Here is a 16,083-nt window from a genome sequence, read left to right on the forward strand (position 1 = left end):
TTATCAACTTGGTTGCATGTATTTGTAATAAATACTTGTGATGTAGAGAAAAAAACATGCCATCATATACATGCTCTTTATTTGGTGCAACTTAGTTATTGCCATTATGTATGCGGATATTAATAATTCATTTGATTCTTTTCTTGGCCAATTTTTTTTCCCTTCTAGTTTCTTCTGTGAAGTGTCTATGAGCTTTCCAGAGATCAATTTCAGCAACTCATACTTAAGAGTGTCGCAACCTACCCCTCAATATAGAGGGAATTAAGTTTAGGGTATTATCTAAAAGACAGGCCTACGACCTTAGTTTTAGGCATGAGCTCTCCTAAGTTCATACCTCACACGATATTGAGTGTTCAAACTGATGTTATTTTCTAAAAATGAGTAGCCACTATTCTATTAGGGCTAGCTAGAAGCTAAGTGAGGTGTAAGGGTGTGCCTCACTTCTTACACAATTAAAGAATCTAGGGTCTAATTAATCAATTAGTGCCCTTATGTTCATTTTAGAAAGAATTTTGTCAAAAGTTTGGGTTGATTTTAAACCTATCTACTAATTTGTAAGGTGATCATACTTGTGCATAATCATTAAAGTAATAATCAACAACCAAGAAAAGCATTAAATAAATTGCAAGGATGTAACATTAGCATTGCATCTCTAATTAAGCCTAAGGAAGGCCATGTGTCAATCTCGCAATAATCGAAATGGAAATGCGCAAGCGACGACATATCATTTGTCTCTAAGAATACTCAAATCATGAAGCCCTAAGAGTTTGTTCGATTTTGAACACAATTTTTATCAAGGATTTTCACACACTTTAAGAGAAAACTATTTTAAAAAACTATTTTATAAAGCTTTTTCTGATTTTAAAAAACATATATTTTTTTCTGAATTTTTAATATTTTTATTTTAAAAAATAATTTTTTTAATTAGTTAAAATACTTATTTTGATTTTTTTTTTTATAAATTAATTGTTAATCCGAAAAGGGGATAGGTTTGGGTCTCGGATCTAGTCAGGGCCGAGACCGACCAGAGTCCGCTGGCCTGGATCGCGGGTCCCAGGCCCTCACCCAAACTGGGCTCATTATATTGAGCCCAATCTATCCCCAACTTAACAAGAGAACAAACCAGTCCAAATGGCACCAACCAGACCAAGCCCATATTTTCTAACTCACATCAAGCCCAAGCCTACTCAAATACAGCCCCAAGCCCAACAATTACATTAGAAATGAATTTAACCAAGCCCACCCAAAGAACCAATTTTCCTCTTTCCCTTGTCCTGTCTTCCACGCCCAGTTTTTTTTTTTTTCTTCTTCCACGCCCGGTTCACTTTCCCAGAACCACGACTCCTTCACAGCTTCTAACTTGGAATGGGAGGTGGGGATTCAAATCCCTTACTTCTCAGGGGGATTAGAGTGAGGAATATTTCATTTTAGGAATGGATTTTGATTCCCACGCTCTACAAGAAGTCAGGGTAAAAATCTAAGAGTGAGTGTTAAGATAAGATTAGAATATGACCGATAAAAAAAAAAAAAAACTCTCAAAGTCTGTTTTTTTTTTTTTTTGATAGGCTTGCAAAGAAAGCACCAAAAGAGAACCTCGCTTGCCGAAAAACGCACCTTCGAAAACCATCACTACGCTGGCCGATAAGCACAGAATGCCCCAAAAGGAAAGGCGCCTCTCACGACGAAGCAACAATTAAAAATTCATCAGAATCACGTTCAATGACTAAAACACAGTTCAGAACAAAACAGAAGCCGAAAACCGAATGAGGCCAAAGCGGATCTTGTTCGGGCATCATGCCAAACGCCTAGCGGGCGTCAATCGAGGGGGCGCATCCAGAGACATCCGAGACAAAAACCCAAGCCAAAATCATCATATAGCGAACAAACAATGCTCAAGTAGACTCCGAAACGATCCCTTCACATTAACACAAGCATCAATGGCGAACGACAAGCCTTGGCCTCAGTCAAGTCGAGACAAACCGAGGGCGTCGTCACCGGAGATGGCCCTACCCGGCTCGACGACGGCGAATGAATGGATGGCGAACTGGAGATATGTCAGACACAGTCCGTTCGCCACGCACGTCTCAGAGCCGGGATCATCAGGTGAACCGATTTGAAACAAACAGAACGGGGGCTTACCGAGAGTATATAGGCTGAAAAAGAGAACCGCGAGCGTCGGCGTTCATCGGGAGCAGACCTCTTCGGCTGCAATAAGCTCACGTTTTCACTCCTTGGCTTAGCTCCCACTCTCCATCTCACTTGCCCTCTGTCAGTCGTTCTCGCTCCCTCTTGCTCGAATCTCACTCGCGGCCTCTCTCTCTCTCTCTCTCTGTTGCCCCCTCGCTCTCTCTCCCTTCAGCTGAAGAAGAAGCCCCCAAAACCGACGGCCCCACGCCAGCTAGCGCCCCGTCCTTCTCCGCCTCTACTGTCTCTTCATCTTTTTTTTGTCTTTTGTCCTCGAGCCATTGTCCAAGGGAAGGAGAAGAGAATGGATGAGTGGGCCGGGCCGGAGGGAGAAGAGAAGAGCTGGCAGAGCAAATGATGGGAAAGAAGAAGGGGCCGGGCTGGCCTAGCTTTGGCCCGGCCACACTCCATTTTTTTAAAACTCTTTTAAAATTATTATTAAAAGTATTTATTTAATTTTTTTATTTTTTATTTTTTATACTAGTAATGCAAATGTCAATAATATCTACGTGGAATGCATTTTAAAGAAAATATATGCGATGTATTTTAATGAAAATTATTTATTTTACCTTTTTTGTTTAGAGACTAATCTTTAATATTTTATGAGATTAAGTCCTAAACAAAAATGACAAAATTTAAGTGTCAACAAAGAGCAAGAATTTTGACAAAATGTCAAATTAGAGTGACCAACATGTTCATCCGCATTGTAGAAGGGAGACTAATTTTATTGCGAATTGGGCCGCTAAAGCCCACGGATGCAAGACTCTATCTTCAAATTTGGTTTTTTAACTTCCTCTAACTCTTTTGGACCTATTATGTACTTATGCCCAATATTGGGCCAATCGTTTTTTCCTAGTTGAATGGAAGTTCTTCATTCGGAGGGAAAAAAGACAAGTTCATCCTTCTGCCAAAAAAAAAAAAAAAAAAACAATTAAGTTCATTCTAGAAACCCAACTCATTGGGCCTCAAACGAAAGGTCAAATATATTAATCAATCATGATAGACTAATGTCTTGCTCGGCTTTGCAGTGTATTATCAAAAAATGGCCTCAACATTTTTTATATATTCGGATTTTTTTAGATCATTCTTCCCGTATTAAATAATGAAAGAAAAAGATAATGTGACATGTTGTTTGGTGGAGAGTGGATTGACAGATGATCTTTCTTACCACATAACCTACGGTAGACGTTGAACATCACTAATTGATGACTTAGGCCAAAAAATTTTAAAAATATATATATATCTAAAAGATAGTCTTGGTAGAGTCTTCAGCTCCTTGTTCTAATTCGCTACTTCATGCAGTTGGGACCACCATTGCTTGAGATCGATGAGCCCAATACAATAGCTAGACCTGTTAAACGGGTGGATCAAATTGAGTTTGGGTCGGCCATAAATGGTCCAACCAAAATCGACCCATTTAACCAATTTATAATCCGTTTATCATAGTGCAAAATTTTTAACCCATACTCAACTCATTTAACTAAACTTAAAAAAACTTATTTCTTACAATATTTAAAAAAAAAAATATTATTGCTAAAATGTTTTCATGCAATACAAATTTAATGGATAATTTTCATAATGTTTTTAAAAATATATAGTTTTTAATTATTTTTATTTTTATTTTTGAAAATATAATTTTTAATTATTTTTCTTTTTTTTTGGCCACAGGGAGCTTGAGCTCGCCGAATTGGGCGAGGTGGGGGCCTTGCCAGTGTCACGTGAGGCTCAAGGCTCGCCGGTGTCGGGTGAGCCTCGAGGCTCACCTGGTCAATGGCCAACCGTCACCGTGTTGGCCATTGGCTAAGGAAGAAGGAAGAAGGGAAAAAGAGGAAAGAAATATGAAATATAAAAATAATTTTGATTTTAATTTTTATAAAAATATTTTTATAAAGTTAAAGAGGGAAAGAGAGAATGTGGGGCTTAGGTTGGAAATGGGTTCTAAGTCCAGTCCATTTAAGACCCGTTTATCTTAAGCCTTCAATTTTCAAACTCATTTAACTAATCTCTTTAAAAAGTAAGGGCGCGTTTGGTTGTGTTTCGTTTAAAAATTGTTCCAGGAATAGAAATAGAAAAAAGTGTTTTTACATTAACAATTTTTAAACAAAACAACGCGTTTGGTAAATTTGTTCCGGGGAATAAAAAATAAACAGAAACATGTTTGGTAAATTTGGATAATTTTTTTATTTCTTTTATTTTTTATATTTTTTCTTTTTTTTCCTTTTTTTCTTTTTTTCTTTTCATTTTTTTTTTCTTCTTTTGGCCGGTCGCCGGCGAGGCCGAGTCGCCCGGCGGGCGGGCGAGGCGTGGCCTCGCCGGGCCATCACCCGACGCCGACTCGCCCGGATCCGGCGAGGCCGAGGCTCGCCGGCCAAGGCGAGCCTCGCCGGTGGGCGGGCGAGGCCGCCGTCCTCGTCGGCCGGTCGCCGGCCACGGGCCGGCGACCGCCAAAAGAAAAAGAACAAGAAAATAAGAGAAAAAGAAAAAGAAAAATAAGTGTTTCTCAAAGTGTTTAAACAAGAAACACAAATTTGTGTTTCTTGTTTCTTTCTTTTTGTTCCTGGGAACAAAGAACAAAAAAGGAACATAAACGCATCCAAACGCTTTGTTTCCTTTTTGTTCCCAGAACAAAAACAGAAAAAGTGTTTAAAAACAAAAAAAGAACACAACCAAACGCAGCCTAAATGACCCATATATGATTAATTTATTATTTAAATGGATTATGTATAGGTCTAATATCCATTTTGACACCTCTAGTTATAGTTTCATTGACAAGTCAGAAGGGAGGAAATTTCTCCATATAAGGTAGCAAATGCTTGAGGTATAAGTTTAACAAAGATTTGCTTACAAGACGACTCGAACTTATAATATCGTGAAAGACAATGAAGAGAGATCAATAAATTTTAAGGTAGATTATGATTATATACAAAATGACAGAAATTTTTTCACAAAATAGTCATGATAGAGTCTCCAACTCTTTATTATGAATTTGCTACTTCTTACTCTTAAGACCCTAGTGTCTGAGATTGATAAGCCCGTTGTCGCAATGCACCAACAAGTCAGAAGTGAGGAAATCTCTTTATGTGAGGTAACAAATGTATATACTCTGTAACCAAAAGTATCCATAGGGGTAAACAATGGCATTCTATGAGAAATCAGTGAACTCCACCTGATTTTTACGTTTCAGATTGCTAACAACTTAGAAGAGAAGAAAAATGTATCTAAACAGAGAATGCCAAAGATTTTCCAGAAAGTGCATGCTGAAAAGTGGTCAATGTTTTTTCGACATGTCTTTGCCACCATAGAGGGTTTTTCTCTCAAATTATGCTGGCAATTTCTTTTCCTGTGATTACTTACTACAGCTAGATTGTGGTACATTTCAATTTCCATGTCAAGTTTACTGTCTTTTGATTGTTTCGTTCTGCTGAACAGGATGATTTTAGAAATTCAGAAGCAAGCAAGCTCCCAAATCTCCCTTACCAAGCAGTGCAGACAGATACGGGAGCCTATTACATTTTGATAAGAGAAGATAGAAGCATGCTAGGTAATTACTACATCACGATAAGATTGGCTAACTTATAAAACTTTATCAGGAAACAAAGTGCACGCTCAAAGCTTTGGCAGCAACAAAATTTGTCCACCAAATGCCACAAAATAATATAGCATAGGGGTGTCTTTCAATCTTACAAGATAAGTATCGGCATCAGGGCACAAATAACCGAGCAAACTTGGGACACATATCGAGGAGGGGGCGTCATTCCAGCTGCAATTCCACGACTCCTAACCAACTCAAAATACTCGCGTGAACCGGCAGAAACAGCGGACGCCAAAGCCACAGTAATCACCCATCCTCCTGCCAACACAACACCGCCAACAGAAAAATCAATTCCAAGTCCAAAAACAATCCTCTTCTTAACTGACTTACTTTCTGTTGAGTCTCCATATCAGTTTCTCCCATGGTGAAGATTGATGGCCTTTGTCTACTTCCTAAAACATTCCGTTTCAGCATTGCTTTACAATCAAATTATTATGAAAAGGGCCACAGAGAAGTAATGCCACAACTTTTAATCTTCATTCATCAACCATTCAAGCAACAAACATTGCCATTTCCTGTACCTGCGGAAAACTCATTCCGTGCATTAAAAGACAGATACAAACTAAATTCTCACAGACACGGTGCATTACGTAACAAATTCCAGCAGAGGAAGCATGAAAATAAGCAAAGAAAGAAAATTGACACTTTACCTATACTGCTTTTTCTGGCCCATCCAATTGTAAGGAACTACCCTTTTCTTAACCACTAACAACTAAAAGTGCGTTATTCACAACCCTCTCATTTGCACTCAGGATAGAGCCTGCACAAAAAGTACCATTTTCCCCTCATACATCCAACAATTCCAGACACCAGTCAAGAAAACAATCACACAGACTAATTCCGGATTTCCCAATGAGACACAGCCGACCGAAAGCCCACCTGATTGGCGTTGCTCTCGCTGACCCGGTCCTGCTCGGCGCGCGCCCCGGGCCGTGACGACGCACCGGCGGGCCGGGACCACTCTCAAGCGCATCTGGACCATGCTCTTGGGCCCATGTAAAAGCAACCCAAGATTGAATTTTGACAGAGGGCGCGTCAGAACCGGGGCGTTCGTAGCAAAGGGTCGGCACGGGCAAGCGCAGAGAGCGGCGAGCGACAGAGGGGTCGGCTTGATTGCCTCGATTCTGACGAAGGGCGCCATGAAAACGCGAGAGCGGGCAGCGGGCCAAAGTCGATAGAGGATTCAGGAGTTCTTGATTTTCAAGACATCTTGAACATCATCAAGAGATTCGGCAATGGAGCGTTGGGCTCTTTGCGGGGTTATCTACGCTTCGCACCGTCCACCGCCTATCGCCCATTCCGCTCCGTTTTCCCCGTCGTCACGCTGGCGTAAAAACACATGGTTCTACCGTGCCGGTGGGCGTGAATGATTTATTCCGCAAGTACACAGGAAAGAGGGGAAGGTTGAGACAAAAGGTTGAACACTTACCTTCCTGAATTGACCTCAACGTCAGCGGAGGATTATGTATGAAACAGGAGGAAATTTGTTGTTTTTGGGAAAGGAAGTGAATGATTATTTAGTTGCTGTAAATTATGCCGACTTACCCATTTGGTGGCTATTGTTCGGGCGAATTCAATTTCTATGTGCTTGTTAGCATTCCAGCCTTCCTTCCTTCTCTTTCTAAGGCCTATCCCAAAGAAAATGATCGTGAATATCTTGATAGTTAGTGTATTGCTGTGATATGATACTTTCTGTGTCCCTGAATTTAAGATGGGGGTTTAAGGTGCAACGAATGTTGTTGCATATTGAGCCATCAAGCAATATTCTGCAGAGATGCATTGCCAAGTTCATTGCACAAAAGTTGTCCATTACATTGTGGAATGGACGGATAAGCATTGGCCAAACTCTGATTCAGGCGGCCGTTCTTCGGCTTGTCTCTGGCCAGCTTTCCGCTTTGCTGGACCATTTTTTTAAAGTTTTCTTGGCCTTTGCTTGGCCACTTTCAGGCCCACATGTTTGGCCAGTTCCACCACACACACACACACACACACACACACACACACACCAGTCCCGCCAATTACCGGACAGTCCAACAGCCAACAAAACAAAACATTCGACCAAAAAGAAAAAACCAACAAAACACACCTTTTTTTTTTGTCCTAACCAACAAAAAACAGATGGCCGAATGCTTTTGCAGCATCAAAGCACAGTGCAGAAGTTCTCCGTGTATTTTGATTAGAGTTTTCGGCCCATTCTTGGCCAGTTCTATTCTAGCGAGCAAAACCGGTTCCCTAAATTGTGGGGGGCCGTTTGAGACAAGTGTTACTTCGTCGGCTCTTTTGAGATGATGCGTCCAATGTGGGGTGTATTTTGAAATATTCCCCTAAGCCATCATTAAAAGTTGATGCTATATTAGTCTTTGGATACAAGAGTAAATTCGGAACGCATATAATTTTTTTTTTTTCGTCAATAAAGTCGACTAAGTTTAAATGTGTAGATATAGAAGACATATTTTGACATTTTAGAAGGGCCATCAATGTTGAGGAAAGCCATTTTTCCTTTTTCATTTGTTTTTGCACAAGAAAATTAAAGAAGCGACAATATGCAATTTTAGAATGTAGAAATAACGGAGTGATGGTAATTTTTACAAATACCCTTAATGAACTAACTTATAGAGAGAAACCATTATATCCAACATGTATGTTCATAGTAAGATTCATGTGATAACATGTCAGTTCTCCATTTACTTCGCTAAGCAATTTTTTTGAGGTAACACTTGTATGCACAACATATTAAGGTCAGCTCAAGATAGAATCATCGTTCTTAAGTGAATTCGAATGGCTCGGATATCGTCTCTTTAGTTTTGACCTACAACACTGGATATTTTCATGTGCTCTCAAAGCACAATTTTTTCAGCTTGCTCAAACGAAAATTCACATGTTAAGTGAGTGTTAAAACTGCGCAAGTCTTCATCTCATCTGAAGTAGTAAGTGCCCCCAAATCACCTTGCCTACGACTCGGTCCGGACCGGACCGGTCCAAATGCTTAAGCCTCAAAATCCGGTCGGACCGGTGCAACTTGACCGCGCTTGCTCTTATATCGACTTCCCTCCCATTTTCTTCACTCCCCTCGAGCCTCCGTCATTTCGCGACGACCAATCGCCATTTTCGTCTCGAGAATTCGCCGCGACCGCTCGAATGGCGGCGAAGCGCCGCCCTCCCACTTCCGACGCGGAGCCCGACGGAGCGGAGGCGAGCTCGGGCTCCGAACCGGAGCCTCCGACGCTACCCGACCCGAAGGAGGCGACGCGTGTATCGAATTACGAGAAGCAGAGGCTGTCGAGGATCGCGGAGAACAAGAGGAGGATGGAGGCCCTGGGCCTCCGAAACCTGGCGAGTTCCGTGATGGGTTCGAGTCGGAAGGCGAGAAAGGGCGACGCGAAGGGCAAAAGGAAGGTGGGCGGCGAGGACGACGACGACGACAACGACGACAAGGATGGTGATTACGCGCCTGCTTTGGACGGCGATGGCGGCGATGACGATGATCTTAGCGTCGACGATGAGGAGGATGATCGGGATTTTGAAGTATCTGGGTCTGGTAAGACAAAGGTCGGTTCTTTTCTATTGGGTAATTCTTTATCTGCTTCTGTTGTTTTTGCGTGAATTGAAGTTCCTAGCGTAGTTGGCGTTTAAGGTTTATGTGAAAATGGGAAGGTCGGTTTAAGACAACGGAGTCAAGAGAAAGAAATGATCACAGAGTTTCTCATTTCTTGAATTTTTCTCAATGAGGATGACAATGGGGCCATTGAAGTGAATGAAGTGATTCGTCCTCGGGGGTCATTAATTTTTTGGCTTCGTGGCTCCGGCTTTATTTCATTCCATTCCGAACTGTTGTGTATTCACCACATATTGCGGTCACTCGGAAGTGTTGCCTATATATTTCCTTCACAACGCTGGCTTTTTTTGCTAGTATAATTTTTAGTTAATGTTGTTGTGAAGTGTATCCGGGAGCACTTTCTTCCTAGTTACCTCAGTTCTTTAGACTTCTTCACGAAGTGTTTTATTCACACATATTGCTGCAGTGGCTGCATTGAGCGCCTTCTTAATTAGAATGAATTTCTTATGCTGCACCCAGATTTTATTGCTTCATTATGACATTCTTGAAACTTCACCAGTGTTTCTAAGAAATAGTTGGCCTAATTAAACAGAAGACTATCATGAGAACATCCAAGTTGGATCCTAGGTAACCATGAGATTTTTGGCTTGAAGTGGCATCGAATACTTAGTTATGCTGTTTGACTCGCCTAGATTACCCAACTTAAGCAAAACTTTGTGCAGTTGGTTAGAAACTGTGTGAAACTTAAGTACACTCGCTGGCAGATTAACATGCCATCTTTCCCTTCATTTTTCCCTTATTATAAATCCTCGAGAATTTCAATTAAATTGTGTACTTTTAATATATCTTGGCATTTCAAACCTATCGCAATTAATTCCAAAATTACAGTCTAATTGTTTATTGGCTACTTATTTTGAATTTCACTATTGCTAATTACTCCAGACTGCTTTTGTGAAGGATGTTAATTTGGTGATACTCTAGTTGCATGTACTGCAGTTGAAAATACCGTTTTCACCAAATTTGTTTAAATATTAATACCACAGTTGAATAAATGATTTAATTACCAAATAATATAGTGTGGGTGTTTTTAGTCAAATTGACTTATGGCTTTCATTTAAGTTTAGCTTTTCCAGTTCTCTGTCTATCCTCTTGGAGTGGGCTTTGGTGGAAGGCAGTTTTTCTTTCTGTATCTCCTCTTAAGATTTCTATTTAAATCAGGATTTAGACAACAATAGGAAACCATGGATCTGAGGCGCACTAGGGAACTTCTAAGTAAGTTGTAGATGTATCAGTCTTGGACATGTCATTATAGTAATCGCATTGGACATATTGAACATCTGCAACTTCATGTCCTTGGTTATTTTATGTTAAGCAAGATTAGGGTGGTGTCGTATGGAAGATGCATAGATTCATAAGTTATGAACTTAGAGAATTTGGCTATGATACTTAGTACCCATTGCGACATGCTTAGTTTGAAATCAATATTGTTTTCCTTGTTTTTAGTCCTATTCCATTTTAATATTCAGATCAGATTTCAGATATATCACATATCCCAGAGGTTGTGACATGAGAGAAGTGAAAGGAGCTAAACCTGAATTGTCGTTCCTATTCTTTAATGTAGGTGGAAGAAGTTTAAACATTGATGAGGGCAAAATTGATGAGCTGAATTCAGCAAATTATTTTGATCATGTATTATTTTGATATGTCATCTTAATACCGAGCTTCTTGTCCTTCTTGGGACAATCGACATGTCGATACCTATGTAATACTTCTGTCTTGCTTTGAAATGTTGTTTTTCTTACCTTTTGTGACTATCTCCTGCTCCAGGGAAAGAGAAAAGTGTCCAAACCAAGGAAGAAACCTCAGACCAAAAAGTTACTGAATAAGTTGGATTATGTTGATGATGATGCTGAATTGGCGAAGGTAAATCTAGTATTTTCATGATTGTAATATTGTCATTCTAGAGTGAAGCTTGGGTTTCATCTCAGCATGGATTAGAAATCTATTACACGTGTAGTAACCGCAAGGTCAATATTGACAAAGTCAGTGGCAAAATGCAGGCCATTGTGCTGTCTCTGCATGATTCTGCTGGAGTTTCAGGAACAGTGATCTCAGGGCCTTCTAAAAATGAGGCTGGTGTAGATCTTAAAGGCAGAGTAGAAAAGACTCAGGAAAATCCTAGGATGCTGAAGAGGAGAAAAACGGTCTGTAACTCTTGTCCTAATAATTGTTTTAAGAGAATTTTGTTTTCCTTTTCCTTTCCTAGCTGACTGTCTTTGTTTGCTTGTTTGTTTGTTTTCTTGTAAATAATTATTGATATCCAGTTTACCAGCCGGGTGAAGATGACTGAGGACGAGCTGATTATGCATTTCTTTCAGTTTGATGGTAATTGATGGTTAATGGAGTTTCCATTTCTATGTTTGTCAGATGATGGATGCATATTTTTCACATTCTTTCCTTCATATATATATTTTGGCATTGATGGCTGTGGCAACCACTTGTTGGTTTCGCACATCAGGTTCACTTGTTCTTGTGCATCATTAGTCCAAATGGTAGGGAGGTTCAGAGAAGCTAATTTATTGTTAGGCTGAAGCATTCGCATCCAGGAAATGAACATCTATAGTAGGTCAATCTGGAGGGAGATATTTATGCGCTGCAAGTCTTCCATCCCTTTCTTTAGTCATGGTTTGAAAAGTGATATTAAACTTTTGAGACCTGGTGGATGTTGGTTTGCTAGTATATAGTTTTGAGATACGTTGCTTCTTGATTACTGTGATATTAGAAACTGCCAAAATATGTCACAGAATATCAATTTTACTAGAAGGTTTTTTCTATGTTCCTCTGGTTACTAACAATGAGAGTTTCTTATGGGGTATTACGTGGACCTTCTTTTTCTTTCTGTGGCTTGTGATCTTACTGTTAAGTGGGTACATCTAGCCCTTCCTGGACCCCACATTGTGGGAGGCTGGGCAATAGACACCCTTTTGGCTTGTGAACCTTTTGTTTCTGGAACTGATGAGCTTGCATGTGTCATGCAGAAGGGGGAAGGGTGGCATCACTGTGCATGATTTAGCCAAAGTTGCTGATGCTCATGATTTTACATGGACAGACGAGGAACTAGCCAACATGATTCACTGCTTTGATAGCGATGGAGATGGAAAGGTCCAGCCTAGTACTATTTTTGTTTCATCTCCAGTCCTGCACGCTAATCCTTTTGTCAACTGCATTGCTGTGGACTGAACTATTATGAAATTTTGAAAAAGGTCTCAGCATCATTAATTTAATTGACTGCAGTGTTATGAAATCTCATTAAACATCCATGAGGACAGAGTATCTGTTGTTGAATAGATATATAATTAAGTTATGGGTCTTGGCAACACTTGTTAACCATACTTAATAAAGAAATGTTTTTATTTCATTTATTATGCATAATACAAGAAAGATGGTGCATTGGAAATGACAAACTTTCTTTATTGAGGTTTTCAAGAAGTGCTTTGGCGGCACTTGTTAATGAAATTCTTAAATTATTAATGCAGATCAAAATCTAGGCAATTTTAGAAATTATCTTGCATTAATGTCCATGTTTCAAGAATCGAACAATACTAAATATGACTTAACTATAACTGTCTGGGAAAGTATCACCAACTTGATTTAATCATAACAATGGGGTAGTGAAAGTAAATGAGGTAATATGCTGGCAAGACTAGTCATGCCCTGGAAAGTGTGGGAAAAAGGATTCTGTTAGGATATGAATTTTTACATAGTTATTTTAAGGTCAATCTCTAGTTAGATCTTTTAGTTAACCCACTTGGCATCGGAGAATGTAATTTTCTCCATCTTCATCTATCTCTTTTATTTTTAGATCTCCTTTGCTAGATTGAATAAATTTCTAGTAATGTTATGCAAAGGAAAAACAATTGCCAACAATAGTATTAAGGATTTATTTTCTTAGGAATCAACATAAATTTAATGATGTAAAGTAAACTGGGGATTTAATGTTGATTCTGGTTTTGGGTCTTTAGGAAGTAAACTATCTGTTTGTGGCGTGACTTATCTGTCTATGTTACAGCTAAGTCTTGATGATTTCTCGAAGATTGTCCATCGATGCAACATGATACAAGGTTCTGAAAGCTCCTAAGTGGTTAAGAATGCCAAGTCTACCTACTGTTCAGACCAGGTATGATGAGGAATTGGCTATGACTTTTTCTCACCCCTTCACTAGTTAGCAATGATGATATCAGAATTAGTTACCGTACTAGTGGTGATTGTTAGATTTTAAATTCTTGGAGTTGAGGTAAGACAAAGGAAAATGGCTCTCCAAAACTTTCTTTTACTGTTTAAGCTAAGCTGATACCAATAAATAAGTCAGTGATGAAAGATGGTGGATTAAGTGATCTGGAGGACGAGGAAACCAACATTTTCTTGCTACCTAATGGAATGTCCTCTTTAGAGCTCGGATTTAGTGGAGTTTTACTTGCAGATTTCCTCATGTATTGACTTCTGATGTATGTCTTTATGTTCTATTCCAGGAGGGATTGATCAAGAGTTCATTTTTCTGCCGGGTTCTGTTTCAACAGCAAGAAAAGAGGCACCTAAGTAAGCGAGAGATAGAAGCAAGATAGTAGCTTGATCCGCTAGCTGTAGTGAAGATGTATATAGTATAAGTCAGAGCTTTCATAGATAACTCACCAAATGCTGGTTGTATTACTATCTTAGACAACAGAATTATCTGTGGCTTTTACAAGCTGATCTATTTGAGGTTGGGATTAGTGTGACAGCAGATTATAGCTTGCTTAACCTTTTGGGCCAGTTGAATTATCTGTTGCATTGTTTTATACAAAGAATGAGTACTCTAAAGAAGGTTTGGTCCTGCTGTTATTTATGATTGATCACATCGAGACATTATCTATCCCGTGACAAATATTCTCAAGTTGGTCAGACCGGAGAAACCAAGATGCATTAAAGAAATGCTGCAATATGCACCTTCAGAATAACCAGGTTTGTTAAAGTCGGCATGGAAGTGATGGGGTTTGTCTCAGTTTTGGCTGGTGCCAAGATGTCCCGATGTTCTTAATAAGCTCTGGCGGGTACCTGCGATCGGCTCTCTTTGAGGCCTTATAGTTTAGAGAGTTCAACTGAGGGCTACACAGAGAGCAGATATAGTGTCGTCAGAAGAGACACAGAAACCATTCCTGGTTTCCACACCTTGTCAGACATTGATGGTAATTCCGTTCTCTTGTTATCCTGAGAAAAGGAACGTACGTTTTGAATTTTTAATTTTCAACGCTTAATTAGATCATCGAACAGGCCAAAAGAGAAAGGAGGATTCGGAGATGGACCGTCGCTGCTGGCCACTTGCCAGACCGTAGTGCAAACAACCGCCATTGGCGAGGTTTGCCATCTCCTTAGCGACTACCAAGAGTGTTTCTCGCCCTTCCATGGGTTAACCCCCCCTCCTTTTTCTTAATTACTAAAAACTAGAACAATTTTTTTGTCTAGTAGCTAAAATTTCTATGTCGTATACCCCATGGCACACAATACATGTTTTACACAATGTTCTTTCCATTATTGCTTAAAAATTTTCAAATAATCAATTCACCCTTTCTTGATTGTGCCGTCTTCTCCATTTGATTACCCTCTTTAGTCGAATCTGAGGACAGTAACTGCAGCGGTTTGTTGGCCATCTTTACGCAATGGCGGTGGCAGTTCCGTCACCGTCTTATTAGGCTTATTATCAACGAATGGGACATGGAATGACTCAAATTGTAAGATTTGTATATTTTTTAAAAACGTCTTAGAACGTTTGCTCTGTTCTTTCAACTTTAATTAAGTGCTGCTATAGCTTGGTGAATTGCGAACAAGGAAACATTCATCTTTTATTTATCAACTGTGGGATTGACAATGAAGCATGAGCCCATCTTTTCAATTGTTTGTCGGTCAAAACATGTGTATATCGGACCTCTTTACCAAAAAAAAAAAAAAAAAAACGTGTATAATAGACCTTATGGATTTTGTCGATATTGTAACAACCCGAATGCTTTGGTTTCTAGGGCAAATATAAGAACCATTTCTGTGTGGGTCACAACTTATATTCCTTTCTTCTATGACTTTGGAGAAAATATTGGGTGCTGCTGGGTAGCCACCCCAGCATTGCACTAATCCATTCTGCGAGCAACATGTGTCGCTCGTGGGCCCGCCTTGAAGAAAAACTACAAGTCCCTCACTTTCCTTCGTTTCTCTCTCTTCTTCACCATTTCTCTCTTTTTTTTTTTTTTTTCCTGTTTTTTCTTTGGCTTTCTTTCCCTTGGCCGGTGACCAGCCACATGTGAGGGCCAGTGAGGGTGTTGTGGCTCACCGGATCTCCGTCTCGATGCTACCGAAGCTAATCAATTCGAGCTCCGCATTTCCGCAGGAGGTGACGTTTTTGACATTGATCGCCACTTCTTCAATCTCTCGAAGAACTCGACGGGTGTCGACGGGGGGGCCTCACCATGCTTGATGGAAGCAACTCGAGGCTTGAGAGAGAGAAGGTTGGAGAAGGAGGAAGAATTGAACAATGTCGATAAGGTGAAGGGATGAGCAAATGTAGTGCAAGAGAGAAGGTGGAAGTCTACGAGTGGGTTTTGGAGAGAGAGAGAGAGAGAGTAAAGTGAGAGAGTAATCAAGGAGAGAGCGGGGACTTGCAGCTTTTCTTCAAGCTGGGCTTATGAGCAACGGTTTGGCTCGCAAAATGGACTAGTGCAATAATGCT

General features: G+C 40.0%; 2 protein-coding genes and 2 long non-coding RNA genes across 4 annotated transcripts; 2 read left to right on the top strand and 2 right to left on the bottom strand.

Moving 5' to 3' along the window:
• Window positions 1-1,291: 1,291 nt before the first annotated feature.
• LOC120294150 lies at window positions 1,292-2,389 on the bottom strand. Its single transcript, XR_005551633.1, has 2 exons — window positions 1,615-2,389; window positions 1,292-1,454 (listed from the first exon to the last, which is right to left on the bottom strand). It is a non-coding gene; the product is annotated as an uncharacterized LOC120294150 (long non-coding RNA).
• A 3,475-nt stretch (window positions 2,390-5,864) lies between these two features.
• LOC120293686 (phosphatidate cytidylyltransferase 5, chloroplastic-like) lies at window positions 5,865-6,917 on the bottom strand. The gene is made up of 3 exons (XM_039313391.1): window positions 6,656-6,917; window positions 6,480-6,536; window positions 5,865-6,034 (listed from the first exon to the last, which is right to left on the bottom strand). Exons 1-3 carry the CDS (start codon window positions 6,915-6,917, stop codon window positions 5,865-5,867), a joined length of 489 nt encoding a protein of 162 aa, XP_039169325.1.
• A 1,937-nt stretch (window positions 6,918-8,854) lies between these two features.
• LOC120293325 (histone deacetylase HDT2-like) lies at window positions 8,855-11,740 on the top strand. The gene is made up of 4 exons (XM_039312418.1): window positions 8,855-9,325; window positions 11,160-11,255; window positions 11,393-11,536; window positions 11,657-11,740. The coding sequence occupies exons 1-4, from the start codon at window positions 8,915-8,917 to the stop codon at window positions 11,723-11,725; spliced, it is 720 nt and encodes a 239-aa protein (XP_039168352.1). The 5' UTR covers window positions 8,855-8,914; the 3' UTR covers window positions 11,726-11,740.
• Window positions 11,741-12,373: 633 nt separating this feature from the next.
• LOC120293359 lies at window positions 12,374-14,192 on the top strand. Its single transcript, XR_005551118.1, has 3 exons — window positions 12,374-12,494; window positions 13,402-13,509; window positions 13,862-14,192. It is a non-coding gene; the product is annotated as an uncharacterized LOC120293359 (long non-coding RNA).
• Window positions 14,193-16,083: the final 1,891 nt, after the last annotated feature.

Source organism: Eucalyptus grandis, chromosome 5 (assembly GCF_016545825.1).
Source record: "Eucalyptus grandis isolate ANBG69807.140 chromosome 5, ASM1654582v1, whole genome shotgun sequence".
In the NCBI taxonomy this organism is placed as follows: domain Eukaryota; kingdom Viridiplantae; phylum Streptophyta; class Magnoliopsida; order Myrtales; family Myrtaceae; genus Eucalyptus; species Eucalyptus grandis.